The sequence below is a fragment of the Polypterus senegalus genome, chromosome 8, assembly GCF_016835505.1.
Source record: "Polypterus senegalus isolate Bchr_013 chromosome 8, ASM1683550v1, whole genome shotgun sequence".
NCBI classification, from domain to species: domain Eukaryota; kingdom Metazoa; phylum Chordata; class Cladistia; order Polypteriformes; family Polypteridae; genus Polypterus; species Polypterus senegalus.
The window spans coordinates 85,990,800-86,006,563 of NC_053161.1; the positions used below are offsets into that span (position 1 = coordinate 85,990,800).

General features: G+C 41.3%; 2 protein-coding genes across 4 annotated transcripts in view; one reads left to right on the plus strand and one right to left on the minus strand.

Annotated features, from left to right (window-relative positions):
* The window catches only part of lrguk (leucine-rich repeats and guanylate kinase domain containing), a 122,652-nt gene extending 115,525 nt beyond the window's left edge, over positions 1-7,127 (plus strand). For both annotated transcript variants that reach the window (XM_039761364.1, XM_039761365.1), the window contains exons 19-20: positions 3,301-3,458; positions 5,817-7,127. In XM_039761364.1, coding sequence (XP_039617298.1) covers positions 3,301-3,458; positions 5,817-6,001 — 343 coding nt within the window. In that variant the 3' untranslated portion in view covers positions 6,002-7,127. The remainder of the gene's footprint in view (positions 1-3,300; positions 3,459-5,816) is intronic.
* Positions 7,128-14,947: 7,820 nt separating this feature from the next.
* The window catches only part of slc35b4 (solute carrier family 35 member B4), a 43,268-nt gene continuing 42,451 nt past the window's right edge, over positions 14,948-15,764 (minus strand). The window contains exon 10 of one of the 2 annotated variants that reach the window (XM_039761368.1): positions 14,948-15,161. In XM_039761368.1, the coding sequence (XP_039617302.1) occupies positions 15,063-15,161 (99 nt within the window). In that variant the 3' untranslated portion in view covers positions 14,948-15,062. The remainder of the gene's footprint in view (positions 15,162-15,764) is intronic. The other variant, XM_039761367.1, reaches the window with a different exon arrangement.

A 15,764-nucleotide genomic window follows, 5' to 3' on the forward strand; every position in this document is an offset into this window, starting at 1 on the left:
CCTGATTTTCTACGCACTGCGTTGACAGTCAGTTCACGTGATTACGTGGGAGGCGTGATGATGTCACACGAAACTCCGCCCCACGCCTTTCCAGCTAAACTCTATTACAGTTAATGGAGAAAAATACCTTCCAGTTATGACCATTAGGCGTAGAATTTCGAAATGAAACCTGCCCAACTTTTGTAAGTAAGCTGTAAGGAATGAGCCTGCCAAATTTCAGCCTTCTACCTACACGGGAAGTTGGAGAATTAGTGATGAGTCAGTGAGTGAGTGAGTGAGTGAGTGAGTCAGTGAGTGAGTGAGTGAGTGAGTGAGGGCTTTGCCTTTTATTAGTATAGATATACCTGACGTTAATGTCACCCACAAACACAGGTTTATTCTCCATTTCTCTCTGTACAATTCTGCTCACCAACCCCCCTCAGTCCAGGCCATTCCAATGCCTAATCTTTTCTTCTTCTCTTTTTCTCTCTCTCTTTCTTTCTCTCTCTCTCTCTTTTCTTCTGACCGCCTCCTTCCTCCTCCAGACGTTGCCACTCTTCCACCCGACTCTTGTCAATGACTGGAGGGAGGCGGCCCCTTTTATAGGAACCCGGATGGGCTCCAGCTGCTTCCCGGCAATCTCCCGCGGACACACCCCAGCGTGGCGGAAGTGGCGGCTGCGCACTCGAAGCCGTCCGGTGTCCCGGTCGTCTTCCCCCGGCACTTCCTGGTGTGGCGGAAGTGCCGGGCTCCTGGGATAATCAGGCATTGGGGCGCCGCCTGGCGGTGGCCACGGGTCCCTACAGGGCTGGGCTTCCAAGCCCTCTACCCGAGGCCACCAGTATAACCAGGACGGACGCCCCCTCTCGGTCTGGAGGAGGCACAAGCCCTCCTCTGGTCCTCCTGGGCTTTGGAGTCCGGCGACCACACGGGATATACTGGCATCGGGGCGCCGCCTGGCGGTGGCCACGGGTCCCTACAGGGCTTGGCTTCCAAGCCCTGTACCCGAGGCTCCCAGCATAACCAGGACGGACGCCCCCTCTTGGTCTGGAGGAGGCACAAGCCCTCCTCTGGTCCTCCTGGGCATCCTGGCCGGGCTGGGACCACAATATATATATACACACACAGTATATATATAGTGGAAGATCAGCCCTGTCCAAAACAAACACACGTTCATTAACATTCTTCTCCTGCACAGCACACAGTGCACAAATCACCAATAATAATGCTCAGTCCCTTTTCTTCTTCCCTCTTTTCTCTTTGGCCACCTCCTCTCCTCTCAAGCTCTGTCCTCCACCTCCTGACTCCGGCTCTCCGAATGGAATGAGGCAGCCTCTTTTACACTGTACCTGGAAGTGCTCCATGTGCTCTCTGTTCACCTTCCAGCAGCACTTCTGGGTGTGGCGGAAGTGTTGAAGACCATTGTTCTGGAGCTGTCCAGGCACCCCTTGGCAGTGGCCATGGACCCCAAGAGGGTTGAGCTACTAAGCCCCAAGCCCTTGGCCCTGATGCAACCCAGTGGGACTGCCCTCTCTTGTCCCGTGTTTTGAATTGCCCCTCCACCCCGCTGAAGCCTGTAGGGCTCATGCTTCTTCCTTTTAGGAGACCCTCCCTTCTTTCTCCAGGTTCTCCCTTTATTTTGGGATGCAACATCAGCCTGAATCCCCTTATGGGAAAAAGAGAGACCCCATGCTGCTTGCACTCCTCTTGATCGAGTCGAGACCACTGCTGCTTTTAGGGGCGGGGCAGTCTGGGTGCCAACACACACAAGCCGGCCCCTTCCCCACACCTCAGATATTTCTGCCGCTGCAGCGTAATCGGTTCCCGTTCCCTGGTCTACTGTAGGACACCCTGCTACTTGAGTCCATTCAGATACATCCCATTTCACTGGGGTTTCCGTTATTATTTATGGTACTGGTATCACTTACCTGTACCGCCCTGTCTGCTTTGAGAAGTGAGACCCTGAGCTGCCGCAGATACTGTTCCACCTTCTCCAGCGGCGGCCTGGCTGTCTTCTCCTGTTCATTGATCGCCGTCATGATTTTCTCTGCGATGTTCACTAAATCTATGACAGGTTGAGTTCCTAAAAAACATATTAATTTATGGGGACAGGCTTCAATGATCCCCGTCCTCCGGCCGGGAGTCAGCACGCATGCACATCTCTTGTGCACACATCATCAGGTGCTGCACTAGAGTGGGGTGAAGATTCACCATCCCTGCCCATCCTACTTTAGTTACAGGGATCCAGCACACACCCTCCACCCCCTTACCTGCCTCACAGAGTGGTCCCTGGCCCTCCACCGCCCGCGGGATATGGCTCCTGGCGCTCCTCTGCTGGCTGCGGTTCCTGTCCGTACAGCGGGCCCTCGTCCCCCTCGGACTGCGTCCTGTCATCCTCTCGAAAGTCAGCACCCTTCAGCCAGCAATACGCCTCCGTTTGTTCTCCCCCTGTGAGGTAGGTAATACCACTCCCAGGGTAAACTCTCCTTGGGTCTGACACCTACCTTCTGGATCCAGTTCCGGAGGCTGCTTCCTTTACCTGGCTGCTTCTTCAGGCATGCCGATCTCCTTGCTGATTACAGGCTTCTTTGAGTTGCCCGCTGTCTTCAGGTTGCACGTGGACATCTTCTTTCCCATCAGGGAAAAGCAGTGCCTCCGCGAGCTTTCGGTGGCTTAAAAGGGTGAGCCACTTTTTGCCGTGTGCGCACTTGCAGCGGTAGTAGTGCATCTCTCTCTCTCTACTGCATTGGGTGGTCCACAAATAATTTTTATGATGGGTCCTCTGCCTTTTAACAGGCAGACCGTCCCATCTGGGATGCCATGTGAAAGATCAGCCTTTCCACAGATAGACACTGAGACACACAATATCCAAAACACACACACGTTTATTAATGTTCTTCTCTTGCACAGCACACAGTGCACAAATCACCAGTAATAATGCATAGTCCCTCACCAGTAATAATGCATAGTCCCTATAGTATATACTCAGAACATTTATGGGTCTGCAAAGTTAGGAAGCATCTTTATTTTTATATGTATATGAATAGATTTAAATCTACACAGAGTTATTTATTTCATGGAAAATTGTACTGCTTGGCTGTTCAATACATCATAGCAAAACACATTCTATTGGATTCCCAATATCAAATAGTATCACCAAGACTTAAAGGTAATATATTACTGACAATACTTGTTAAACTGAAGATTTATTTTGCCCGGGTCTCACCGATGCAATATCTTGAAAATAAAAGAATGTCCAGGGAGATACAAAGAGCAATCTCCACATCTTATCATTCACTTTTTTTTCTTCTTCTACTTTAGTAGCTCAGAAGGATCTCGTGCCAGTTCAGTCATGTCATCAGCTGGCGCAATGTCCACAGAAAGATCTGCAATTGGAAAAACTGCAGCAGAAATTGTAGACAGAGAAGAAGACCATGGTGTAGAGCCCCTGGATATTGCCGGCCTGGAAGATATTAAAGGTCTGTAGATCACTTGAAGGCAAAAGTCGTAATTTTGACAATCTTCTATTTTAAAAAATATAACACAAACAAAATGAAGCTCATCTATTAAATACTGGGTATAGTAAATCCATATTTAGATTTAAATTTAGGGTTATTTTGGGGCTTGTATTTTTCTAAAAGTAAAACAAAAGGTTTATAATTTACCTTGCTAGATTCTAACCTTTCTCAAAATACTCATTTGTGAACAGTTGAGTTATAGGAGTTGAGGCACTTTAGATTCATTTACAATAAATCAAGTATTTTTAAAAAATATATTGTGAAACATTAACTCTAATAATGACTTTCTCAGTCCACTGATATTTCTGGAGGGATGCTGAAGATGGTTTATTGATTCCTTGATGTCAAATTCAAACCGCAAGGTATGCAGAAGTCACAAGGTTCACCTCAGCTGTGAGAGCATTCCTGTCTTTAGAGCCGGCATTTTTATTTTTGATTATCCTTTTGGATGAGTGCTGTAATTGTAACATATTTGCCAACATGCAGCTTCTTTAGCTAAGTTTTCTGTGCAAATCATTGAACTGTACAACTTTTTTTTCCTTTTTAAGAGTCGTAGAAAATATCAATGAGTCGCTTCAAAGCAGTCAAATCTGAATAATGTGAAATACTGTATGTTATCGTACAGCTGCCAGTTGTATGTTGTAGGTGTAGTCTGTTATTACTGGTGGAATATCACTGCCATTACACAGTGCCTGTATCCTCCTGGGATTACCAACTGGGTGCCTTCTGTGAGGAATCGACAAGTATTAATTCTCACAGTCCAAATGCATGTGTCAATTGGCACATCTGAACTGAGCATTGATGAGTGAGTATCTCACAAGAAGAGATTGGGAATCACGTCCTGGGTGGTCCTTGGGTGAAATTTGCATGTACTCTACTCCCATATCTGCATGGGTTTATTTCAGTCAAAAGACATGCAGGTTAGGTGAATAGGCTTTGCTAAATTGGCCGTAAAGTGTATTTGTGCATTTGCTCTGTAATTGGCTTGCACCCTGTCCAGGGATTATTTTTTTCCTTGTGCCCAATGCATGCAGGGATAGGCTTCAGCTTCCCTGCCACCCTGCTGTGGATAAGCAGGTTTTGAAAATGGATGGATGGATATGTAGAAGTGCCTGGGTATTCATTGCTTCCCTTCCCTTTTTATGACTCCTCTCATTCGGAAGTGAGTGGATATCCATGTCTCTTTCAATATCACTATTAATAACACTAGCCCCCATGTAGAAAATGATATAAAAGTATTTGAATTTCATTACTCAAGACACTTTTTGAGTGGTTCAGTGTAGGTGAAGCCCAAAGTGTGCTTCTCTGTATATTTATTTTTGATCAAATAGACATGCAGATCTGCTCACATGGAAAAGGCTAAAGACACTAAGTTATCTGTTTCTAAATATTGCATTCCTGGTTGAAGCTTTTTAATCAGTATGGCCTACAGGTAATCCAGGCTACTATTTTATGAACTTTTTTGTGTAGCTGAGCATTGGCTTGATTCTTGCAACTTGCAATGTTTTTACTGCCCTCATATCCTAGCAAGTGACATGTGCACAATGCATTGTATTGAATCCTTGGCAAGAGACCTTTTAACTTTCTCCAAATATCATCATTAATGGAAGTGAATCGGCCAGGCTTGTGCTTTCAGTTTTCCAATGCAATTTGCTGAACCATGGTTATGATATTGTGGAGTCGTCTATACTATTGAGCCCCAGGTCCTGCAACCCAGAATTCTACTGAGTTCATTTAAAAATAGGTGAATGCTTTTTGCAGCTCTTCGTCATGCAAACTATATATTAAAAAATGACTTAGGAATATATTATATATTTATTTACTTCATTATTTTGAACTCTCAATTACACAGCTTTTGTTGCATTTGCATCCCCTAGTGCAAAGGCTGAATACATACAATTTTTCTCTGAAGTAATAAAAAATGTAATCATAGATAAATTTTTAAAATGTTTTGGTCCTTTTTTTGTTTAGAGTTTATCATTGTGGAAGAAAACAATTTTCTTTGGGTGCAGCAGTGTGTTATATTTGATTTTTATTAGTATGTCCATTGGTGTCTCAATACATGGATGTATTTAGAGTACCACCACTGAATGATCATTTGGTCTTAATATTTGTTTGAAGTTAATTTTCAATTGTTCCCATTTTTCTAAAGATGTAAATGGGGGCCTGGCTTTTGTAACTAGAAGCTAAATTTAGAAGCTTTCTAGTACATATGAATAAATGCACATTAGTAACCTTAATAGCAAATTGTTTTGCGCACTGCATGAATATATCAGAAGGAATTAAAGATGTTCTTCTCCTCCTCTTACAATCTTCTAGATCAACTGCAGTCAAGTACACCGGGCACACCAAGACCATCTTCTCAAGAAGACTTGCAAGAGAAAAAATCAGCCCATCGAAAATCTGCATCTTCTGGAGCTGCTAAACCTTCAAAGCGAGTTGGATCTAATACCAAACCCGTTCTTCCACCAATTCCTTCAGGACGAAAAGTGCAGAACCTCTAACTGGTCAGTTTTAGTGAAACACTTTCTACACATAGAAAAAAAGACACATATATTAATATATGTATTTATTTGCATTTTTTACGCAGAATAGTCCTTACCTAAGTAATCTCCTTTTCTCTGCCCAGCATATAAAAAAGTCAATGTAAATTATTTTAATTACGATTTTCTCCTTTCATACAAAATTAGGAAGGGAACAGAGGTAGTAATAGCATACTTCTTAAAGCTTAAACAATACAATTCCTTTCCTGTACCACATAATAGATTTCCCCTGAGTACTTTCTTTATCACTTGTACGTAACTTTTACTTTTCAGTCTTGTCTGTTTCTGATGGTCAGTGAGTCTTCAGCTCAGCCCACTCCCTAATCCATCCAGGAGCAGATCTGCTGATTTCTACCTGTACTGATAGGAATCACTTGTAGGCCTGACTCTACTACTTAATTCCGGTGTTCAAAGGCTCCGGCCACATTCGCTATCTGTGTACATGACTAGATAGGTTGTTGTCTCCTCAGTTTGACGCCATCTTCTGAAATGTGGACTTTCTGGGGTCCATTAAATTGTTTGGCTTATAATATACTCTTATACAAACTGCATATCATTGCAAATATTCTCATGGTGGTTACCCGATTCTGAGTAACTATACAATAATGTTATATTATAGTGTATACATATATATATATATATGTATACATACACACTGTATTTAATATATTCTTTAATAGCTGTGTTGTATGTAGCTCTAGTCAATGTTTCCCTGCTACCTCTAACACTAGACTTGATTCTGAAAATATGTCCAGTTTGCAGCTACCACACATTACAGTATGTGGCTTTAATTTATATATTGAGTTAGGGTGAAAGTATGGTATTTGTTATATAATTACATAAAGTGCTTGTTCTTATAATCAAATAACAAATGTTATATGAATATTGTAAATGTTCCTTCTCCATCAGTGCATTTATTAAAAATGATGTATTTAGAGAGTAAACGTGTTCTGCAAACCAGTTTGTTTTTCCCCCAATTACTGTTTGAAGATGTTATGTGCTTGGATGCACATTACAAGACTTTGTGCGATGCCAAGAAGTAAGGGTATACCGTTCATAGTTGTAATAATGCTGTACAAAATTCCTCTTGCCAATAAGTTCTTCCAAATGTTCTGTTTAGTTAAATGTAATAGAAACATTTTGTGAATAAAATATCTTTTGTATTATGTTTGCATATTTTTCATTACTGTTTTCAATTAATTAAAATCATTTCAGTTTAATCTGAGTTGATACTGTACATATGAATTCTTAATCTCAATTTTACTGCTACTCTATTTGCCTGTGACTATGCTAGTAAGAGGTCTTTATTGTCATTGCATTTAAAAACAATGACATTATTTTGCAGTTATTACTCTTAAAAAATATTTAGAAATGCTTACAAACTATAAATACATAATACATATTCAAGTAATAATGAAGTTTTGCACTTTTGGTAGATTGCATACAGTCAAAATTATTTTACACTAGCCAACCCGCGGCGTACCATACGCCGCATAATCAGGCCAGTTTTTTAATGATTTTTAAGTACAGGGAAAAAATGAACATTTGAAAAATCGGTAATGTAATAAATCAGCAAGAAAAGCAACATTGTAACAATGCACGGAACAAACCAACACACAATCGTCTGTGACTGAAAACTGGCGGACCACCATCGCTCATTTGCCCACCTCCAACTCGTCACTTGAGTCATTGTCATCTTTGCACAGTCCAGATGCACCTGTGACTCACGTAGACTTTCCGTGTTCCTGCAGGAGCATCTAAAAAGACGCATGTTTGTCGCGGATGCGAATTGCTGTATGTAGCGTGTAAAACAGTTTGCTATGGTGCACGCGGTCGTACGTCGTAACTGAAAACTCGGTTTTTAAAGACTGCTTACTTCATTGTGTTTTAACCTCAGTTGTAAAGGATTGTTTTAAGGATCCCATGGGATACCCCTCGCAAACCGTTTTACACGCTGCATATGGCGATTCACCTCTGGCGTGGCTCCTTCCTACGTGCGCCATAGGTGTCTTGTCGGCGGCTTAGTGAGTCCCCGCCTCTTCCGGCGTGCTTTCCATGGGTGTCTTGCCTAAGTGAATTATATATATAGATAATAAATAAAACTACATGCAGGGCCCTAAGTTCAGTTTAATGATTGCTTTAGAATAAAAATTATTTTTGAGTTTGGAGTTGCAGGGTTTTTATGGCCCTTTAGCAACTCCCGGAAGGCAACAGAGTAAAACTGTGATGGCAAGGTTGAGCAGTGTCTTTCGCAGTGCTACCAGCTTTGTGAAGCCATCATGATCTAAAAATGCCTTCTAGTGAGGGTAAAAGGTGTCCAATTATTTTCTTTGCAGAGATGAGCACTTTCTGAAGAGGTTTTTTCGGTCTGCAGCTGTACAGTTTGCGTACCACCCGCTGATGCATTATGTCAGAACGCTTCCTACAGAACAGTGGTAGAAGGACACAAGCAAGTGGAGGGACCAATTGAATTTTTCAAGTGTCCTTAAAAAGTAGAGCTGTAGAGATTTATTGACCATGTAAGGTCCTCAGTGATGTGGATTCTCAAAACAGTTCTATAGAATATAATTTATAAAGAATACAATTGTATTATATATTTCTTAGAGAGATGTAAGAAGGAATATGATATTGGCCAACAGATCATGGTCTAATGGAGTTCCGGTCAGCATTGTTTTATTTATTGTAGGATTATTTTATACAATTGTATATGTTTTTCTGGACTTGCTTCACATTGCAAAGTCTGCAAACTAGGTATGTCATCTAAATGGCATGGAATTTATTTTGTAAAATTTTCCATCAGAATATTTCAACAATGTAATTCAAAGTCATTGCAAAAAAAAAAATCAACATTTGGATCTCATCTCATCATCAACTGTGAGTCAGAGTGCCAGGTCAGGCCGTACGCATGTTTCATGTCCAATTTGTAAAAGTGCTTATGCAATCATCCCTCACTTGTTGGTCATGAGACTTGCCCAGTAATCCCTCATTCAATGGCTATCTTTTTTCTTCATATCATATCAGCATTGCAAATTGAATGAGGTGGGGGGGGTGAGAGGGCTTGTCTTTAATTCAAAAGATCATTGTAGTTTGAGTGCGTACCCCAGCCTTTCACGAGAGCATTTTCCAGAACTAACGTTTTAGCAAAATTACACTTGTTGAGCATATAGCTGGATATCTGATGTGTGGTTCATGCAAAAAGAGTAACGTGAGATTATTTCATGGATGTTTTGATATCGTTTGCTGTTTGTTCAGTTTTGGTCATCACTGAAGCCCATTGTGCTTAGGAATACAAAAACTGGACATTACTAGAAGCAACACAGGTAAGTAATAGGTAAAAAAAATATATCATTTTTAAGTGAGGTACTCCTTTAATTTGTACTGTGTATGTCTCTTGAGAAATGTAATTAAAACAGATGTGTTGCAGTGTGCCATTTTTTATTTATGATTTGTGTGAGTACTTTGAGAATTGGCATACACTGGTGCTTGATGTTAGCATTCGTGGAAATTACTGTGGAACACCTTATTTTATACAAGGCGACTGTTACTGAGCAGCTTGTTTCCCAGATATTGTATGTAATTCATTTTATGTTCTGCTATGTTTTCATCAGTATCAGAAAAGTTTTGCGAAAAAATCAAAGTTAAATCCCACTGAAAAGTAGAGTCGCTTGTACAAGATTGCCAAGTCCACAGACAACATTCTACCATCAATCATCTTGCCATCTTATTCTGACTGAAACACCTTCGTCTCATGATAAAAATTCTGTGGTTTGCACAAATTGGCATTAGAAATCTACAATTTCTCTTTAATTTTGATGTCATCCACAAAGTACTTAGTTTGAGGCCATGCCTGTTTCATCTCATTTTCCCCAATTCATTTGTAAATTAATTAAAAATAATCCTCTCATTCCAACCAGGCTCAGATGGTGAGTGTCTCTTTTAAACAGCTGTTCCTCCCAGCACCCTCCATTCTTGTGATTTGATTTGTACTTAGAGTTTACATTGCTCTTATGCTGGTTTAACTAAAGACTAAGGGATTTTAAACAGAAAACACACTTTAAAGAAGATGAAACACTGTGCAAGAGGCACCTGCAGCAATGTCTACAAACACACTAGACTCACGACGACTGATATGATGAGGAACAGCATCAGGTGCCAGACAGCGTTCAGATACACTGACGCACATGAAAGTGCATTATTGGGCATAATAGAATCATTCATGATAATTAGACTAAGAAGATGTTTGTACAGTTGGGGTGTGCGCAGCACAGCAAATATGATGTCAGTTTGGTGGGCAAAACAGGCCAGATATAGATGGGATGCATCTTAAGTTAGCATGCATGCATGCCGTCATCCATCAGTCTCCTGGTGCATCTGTCAGACTAAGTTGTTTGGGAATATCTTGGAGACTTTAAAGCTTTTCATTTTGCTTTCTCACCACTGAATATGAATAATAGCTAACTATTAGGCGGTCTTTAAGAGCACACACTGGAGGAATTGGGGAAGCTTTTGAAGCCATTCTTAAACATAAAACCCATTTTGAAACTGCTATCCAAGAAAAGCTCTGTGATGCAAACTCTGCAAAATATTCCATACTGTGACCCTTTTGTGTTAGGTTTCCTTCCTCTGACTAAATAACATTAGACGTGGCACAGTGGTTAGTTCTCCATCACAGACTTGGCATCCAGGTCTTGTACTCCATGCCGAGTTACTGGCTGCATGGAGCTTCAGTGTTCTCCCCAGTGTTTGCTTGGTATTTCCTTCCGAAATGCATATTCTGTGTGCTACGTTACATTGGCCTGGGAACCTCATCTGGAGGTGAACTTATGACAAAGGCACAGCGAGCTAGGATTTTACACTTGGAAGGGATTGAGGTGTTAGAAGAATGATTGACAGACTGCTAACCTCTAATTTAAAAAGACTAACAGAGGTAATGTGAACACAGGAAGGACTTTTATGTTGATGCAAAGTGTAACAGGAAGCTCATCATCCTGAGGAAGGTAGAAAAAAAAAAAGAAAAACTGGAAAAGAGAGGAGAAAGGGGAGATCCGCCATCTTGGGAAATATGGGCCTGGAGAGTAGGCTGCTGGGACTGGTGTTAAGGATTACAAAGGGGTTGTGGAGTTTTAGGCAGAAGGGAGAAGCTTCCAGATAATTAATTTAATGGATTATGATTACTGGATGTTCCCTGACTCCAGAAAAAGAAAAAAACAACCAGCATTGGATGAAATTAAGAAGGTCCACCTGGCATGGGTGAGATCAGTCCTATTTTGTAAAGAAAACAGAGACTATTCCCTTGTTTGGTGGAAAAGTGGTGTATCCAGCAGGGGGCGCTAGCTCCCTTGTTGGAACAAGTTCTTTTGTAATTGCAGCATGTTACATAACCCGAATGTAAACTGCTCAAAAAAATTAAAGGAACACTTTGAAAACACATCAGATCTCAATGGGAAAAAGAAATCCTCCTGGATATCTATACTGATATAGACTGGGTAATGTGTTAGGAACGAAAGGATGCCACATCGTTTGATGGAAATGAAAATGATCAACCTACAGAGCCCTGAATTCAAAGACGCCCCAAAAATCAGTGAAAAAATTATGTGGCAGGCTAGTCCATTTTGCCAAAATTTAATTGCAGCAACTCAAAATTGTACGCAGCACTTTGTATGGCCCCTGTGTTCTTGTATACATGCCTGACAACATCGGTGCATGCTTCTAATGAGATGACAGATGGTGTTGTGGGGGATCTCCTCCCAGATCTGGAACCAGGGCATCACTGAGCTCCTGGACAGTCTGAGGTGCAACCTGGTGGCATTGGATGGACCAAAACATAATGTCCCAGAGGTGTTCTATTGGATTTAGGTCAGGAAAGTGTGGTGGCCAGTCAATGGTATCAATTCCTTCATCCTCCAGGAACTGCCTGCATACTCTCACCACATGAGGCCAGAAATTGTCGTGCACCAGGAGCCACTGTACCAGCATAGGGTCTGACAATGGGTCCAAGGATTTCATCCTGATACCTAATAGCAGCCAAGGTGCCTTTGTCAAGCCTGTAGCGGTCTGTGTGACCCTCCATGATATGCCTCCCCAGACAATCATTAACCCATCACCAAACTGCTCATGCTGAATGATGTTACAGGCAGCATAATGTTCTCCATGGCTTCTCCAGACCCTTTCACTTCTGTCACGTGCTCAGGGTGAACCTGCTCTCATCTGTAAAAGCACAGGGCACCAGTGGTGCATCTGCCAATTCTGGTATTCTATGGCGAATGCCAATCGAGCTGCATGCTGCTGGGCAGTGAGCTCAGGGCCCATTAGAGGACATGGGGCCCTTGGGTCACCCTCATGAAGTCTTTCTGGTTGTTTGGTCAGAGACATTCACACCAGTGGCCTGCTGGAGGTCATTTTGTAGGGCTCTGGCAGTGCTCATCCTGTTCCTCCTTGCCCTAAGGAGCAGATACTAGTCCTGCTGATGGGTTATGGACCTTCTATGGCCCTCTCCAGCTCTCCTAGAGTAACTGCTTGTCTCCTAGAATCTCCTCCATGCCCTTGAGACTGTGCAGGGAGACACAGCAAACCTTCTGGCAATGACACGTATTGATGTGCCATCCTGGAAAAGTTGGACTACCTGTGCAACCTCTGTAGGGTCCAGGTATCACCTCGTGCTACCAGTAGTGACACTGACTGTAGCCAAATGCAAAACTAGTGAAGAAACAGTCAGAAAAGATGAGGAGGGAAAAATGTCAGTGGCCTCCACCTGTTAAACCATTCCTGTTTTGGGGGTCATCTCATTGTTGCCCCTCTAGTGCATCTGTTGTTAATTGCATTAACACCACAGCAGCTGAAACTGATTAACAACCCCCTCTGCTACTTAACTGGCCAGATTAATATCCCATAAGTTTCATTGACTTTATGCTATACTCTGATTAAAAAGTGTTCCTTTAATTCTTTTGAGCAGTATATATAGATATAATATAAAATGGTGAGACCCTTTCCTTAGCGATACGGCGGTAAGAAATCACATAAGAGAAAAAACTTTGCTTTCTTTAATGAACGTTTACGCAGCATAACAGACGAAGGAAGCCATGACAAGACCTTTGGAAGTGGGGGCCCAATGTATAGAGTCTGCCATTTTTGTCACTGCATTGGAAGGATTTTCCGGGTTGGATGATGCTATCTCCCATCCGTCTGTGGGCTTCAAAGGTGTGCCGGGCAATGTTCCAAGGCTTTATACCCTTTCTTCATGTGCAGGCCCCCACTTCAGTGCATAATACAATTCCAAACAAGGCAAAGAGGATACAGTTTCATGCTGACTCTGACAGATGAAAAACAGTGCACGTTGTCCATTTCGCAGTTGTCCCTGTCTTGTCTTCTAATGCATGTCTAGCAGTTCTAAATGATGAGCCCTTGTGCTAAATCTGGCTTTGTATTAACTGTGCAGGTGAGTAGAAAGAAAAGTAGATTTAGAAAATATTTGTACAAAGGACAGTGACATATGCCACTTATGTTACAAGTGGAAAATAAGACTTGAGTTTATTCTGACATTTTACTTCTGCATACATAGATATGTATGTTCCAATATCTGTAGTGGTTGATGAGAAATCTAAATTCTAAATATATTTTGGTTTTGTCACACCGTATGTTAAAGGGGTATAGTTTTTTTTTTTTTTTTTGGGAATATTTTAGAATTCAACCTTGGTATGTTAGTAACTCAACTTGGTGATTAGTTGATGTTACAAGCTAACCAAGAAAAGCCATCAAGAAAAAGGACATGAAATACAATACATGACAGGATGGTGAAACGTTGCTGATTCTTCTTAGGTGAATCTACTTCTTCTTTTTTAGTGCCACACAATAATAGAGGGTGGGATTTGATTTAAATTCAACATTGGAGCGTGGATAAAATATAAACATATAACAATATTTACTAGCAGTAGACATTCACACGCATGCAACATGGGGAGTCGGCCACATAAAGTACTGCTTTGAGAAGACAAGATAACTGAAAGAAAGTTCAAAGTTAACATGATATTAAAGGAGGGAAAAAAATGAAATTGAAACAGCCAGTTCCTGAGGGGAGCGATTTGAAGTGTTTTCCGGAAGAGGTTATGAGCTGCATGCGAAGGGTCAGAGATAATCTTACAAGCACGACTGGACGTACAGTTTAGAAAGAAAGATGAGGTGGAAGAAAGGTCACAGCCAATTATTCCTGCAACTTTGAACACAATGCTTTTCAGCTTTCCTTTTGTCTAACTGTCTGAGCTGCTGTATATCTTGTGGTGATAAAAGTTCTCAAAATTCTTTGAATTATGGCTGCATTAAAATCTGGGACTTTTTTTTTGACCTGGCCAAGAAAGTACATTCTTTGCCGTGTACACTTAATTTCATGTATTGTAGAGATGTTTTATTTAAGGCTGATATGTATATGGAAGTTCAAATCTGAATATGATCTGTAGTGGCTAAATGATGGCCATCATTGCAGAGCAGCAAGCCAATAATCAGCAAATACCAAACTTCATCATTAACAGAGGTAAGGTTATAACGCTTTGCCCGTTATCAGACGATATCACTATAAGTGATATATAAGTGTGGTGGTGTATTTCAGTCAAATAGCAGGTCAACCCTAAACCACTCTCAGAACCCCTTTCTGTGGCATTGATAGATTAAAAATATAATTTATACGGCATCAATAAAATGAGAGAGAGGAACAGACAAGGTGGAAATAACTATTAAGTCAACAACAACATGTATTTATATAGCACATTTTCATATAAATGTAGCTCAGTGTGCTTTACAAGATGAAATTAAAAAGGAAATTAATATAAAACATAAAAAAATATTAGGTAATAATATTATAGAGTATGTAACAAAGAAAAAGGTAAGGTTGGATGGCCAGGAGGGCAGTAAAAAACACCAGTTAGGCTGGAGAAAAAAACAAAACCTGCAAAGATTCCAAGGCCAAAAGACCACTCAGACCAATGTTCCAAATTAGTCCTTGTGGTTTTCAGGCTTAACATGATGACGATGGTCATGTGGACATCTGGGTCACCCGCCATTCAAACCATAAACACGGGGTACGGATTGGCAGCGTGGTGCCTTGATCAGGTGATGGTGGTGCAGATTGCCACTACAGAAGAAACAGAAAAGATAGCAGAGAATAATAGAGATTAGTAGGGAATTGCAGCACCCAGAGGAAAATTATTCAATGCCCATATAGGGACTACTTTAAAATAATAGGATTTTAGCGGTTTTTAAACTGTTCTACAGCATTAGCCTGGCAATTTTCTATTGGTAAAGTATGCCAAATTGTAGGTGCAAAACAGCAAAATGGCTGCCTCACCACTTTTTTTCAGATTGGCTCTTGGAATTACAGGGTGAGGCAGAAAGGACGAACGTTTTTTACAAAATAGTTATTTTTTTCTTAAAGAAATTGAAAGATTTGTGTTCATATTGAAATAGCATTTGACAATTTGTAGGGATGGAAATGCAGGTCTAAGTGCAAAATACGCCTTACCGAATGATTACTAAGGCCAAGTTCAGAAGAATGCTTCAGAGCAGATCGACTTGGACTGCGCAGCAGGGCTAGTCGTACGCTTTCCACATTTTCAGGGTACGTGCGTTCGTGTAGCCCCTGGCGGTCTTTTGTTCATTAGTGTACCTCGTGTACGGAGTGCTTTAACCCAACATAGGATAGTGCTACGAGCAGGAACAGCTTTATTTCTGTGGATAT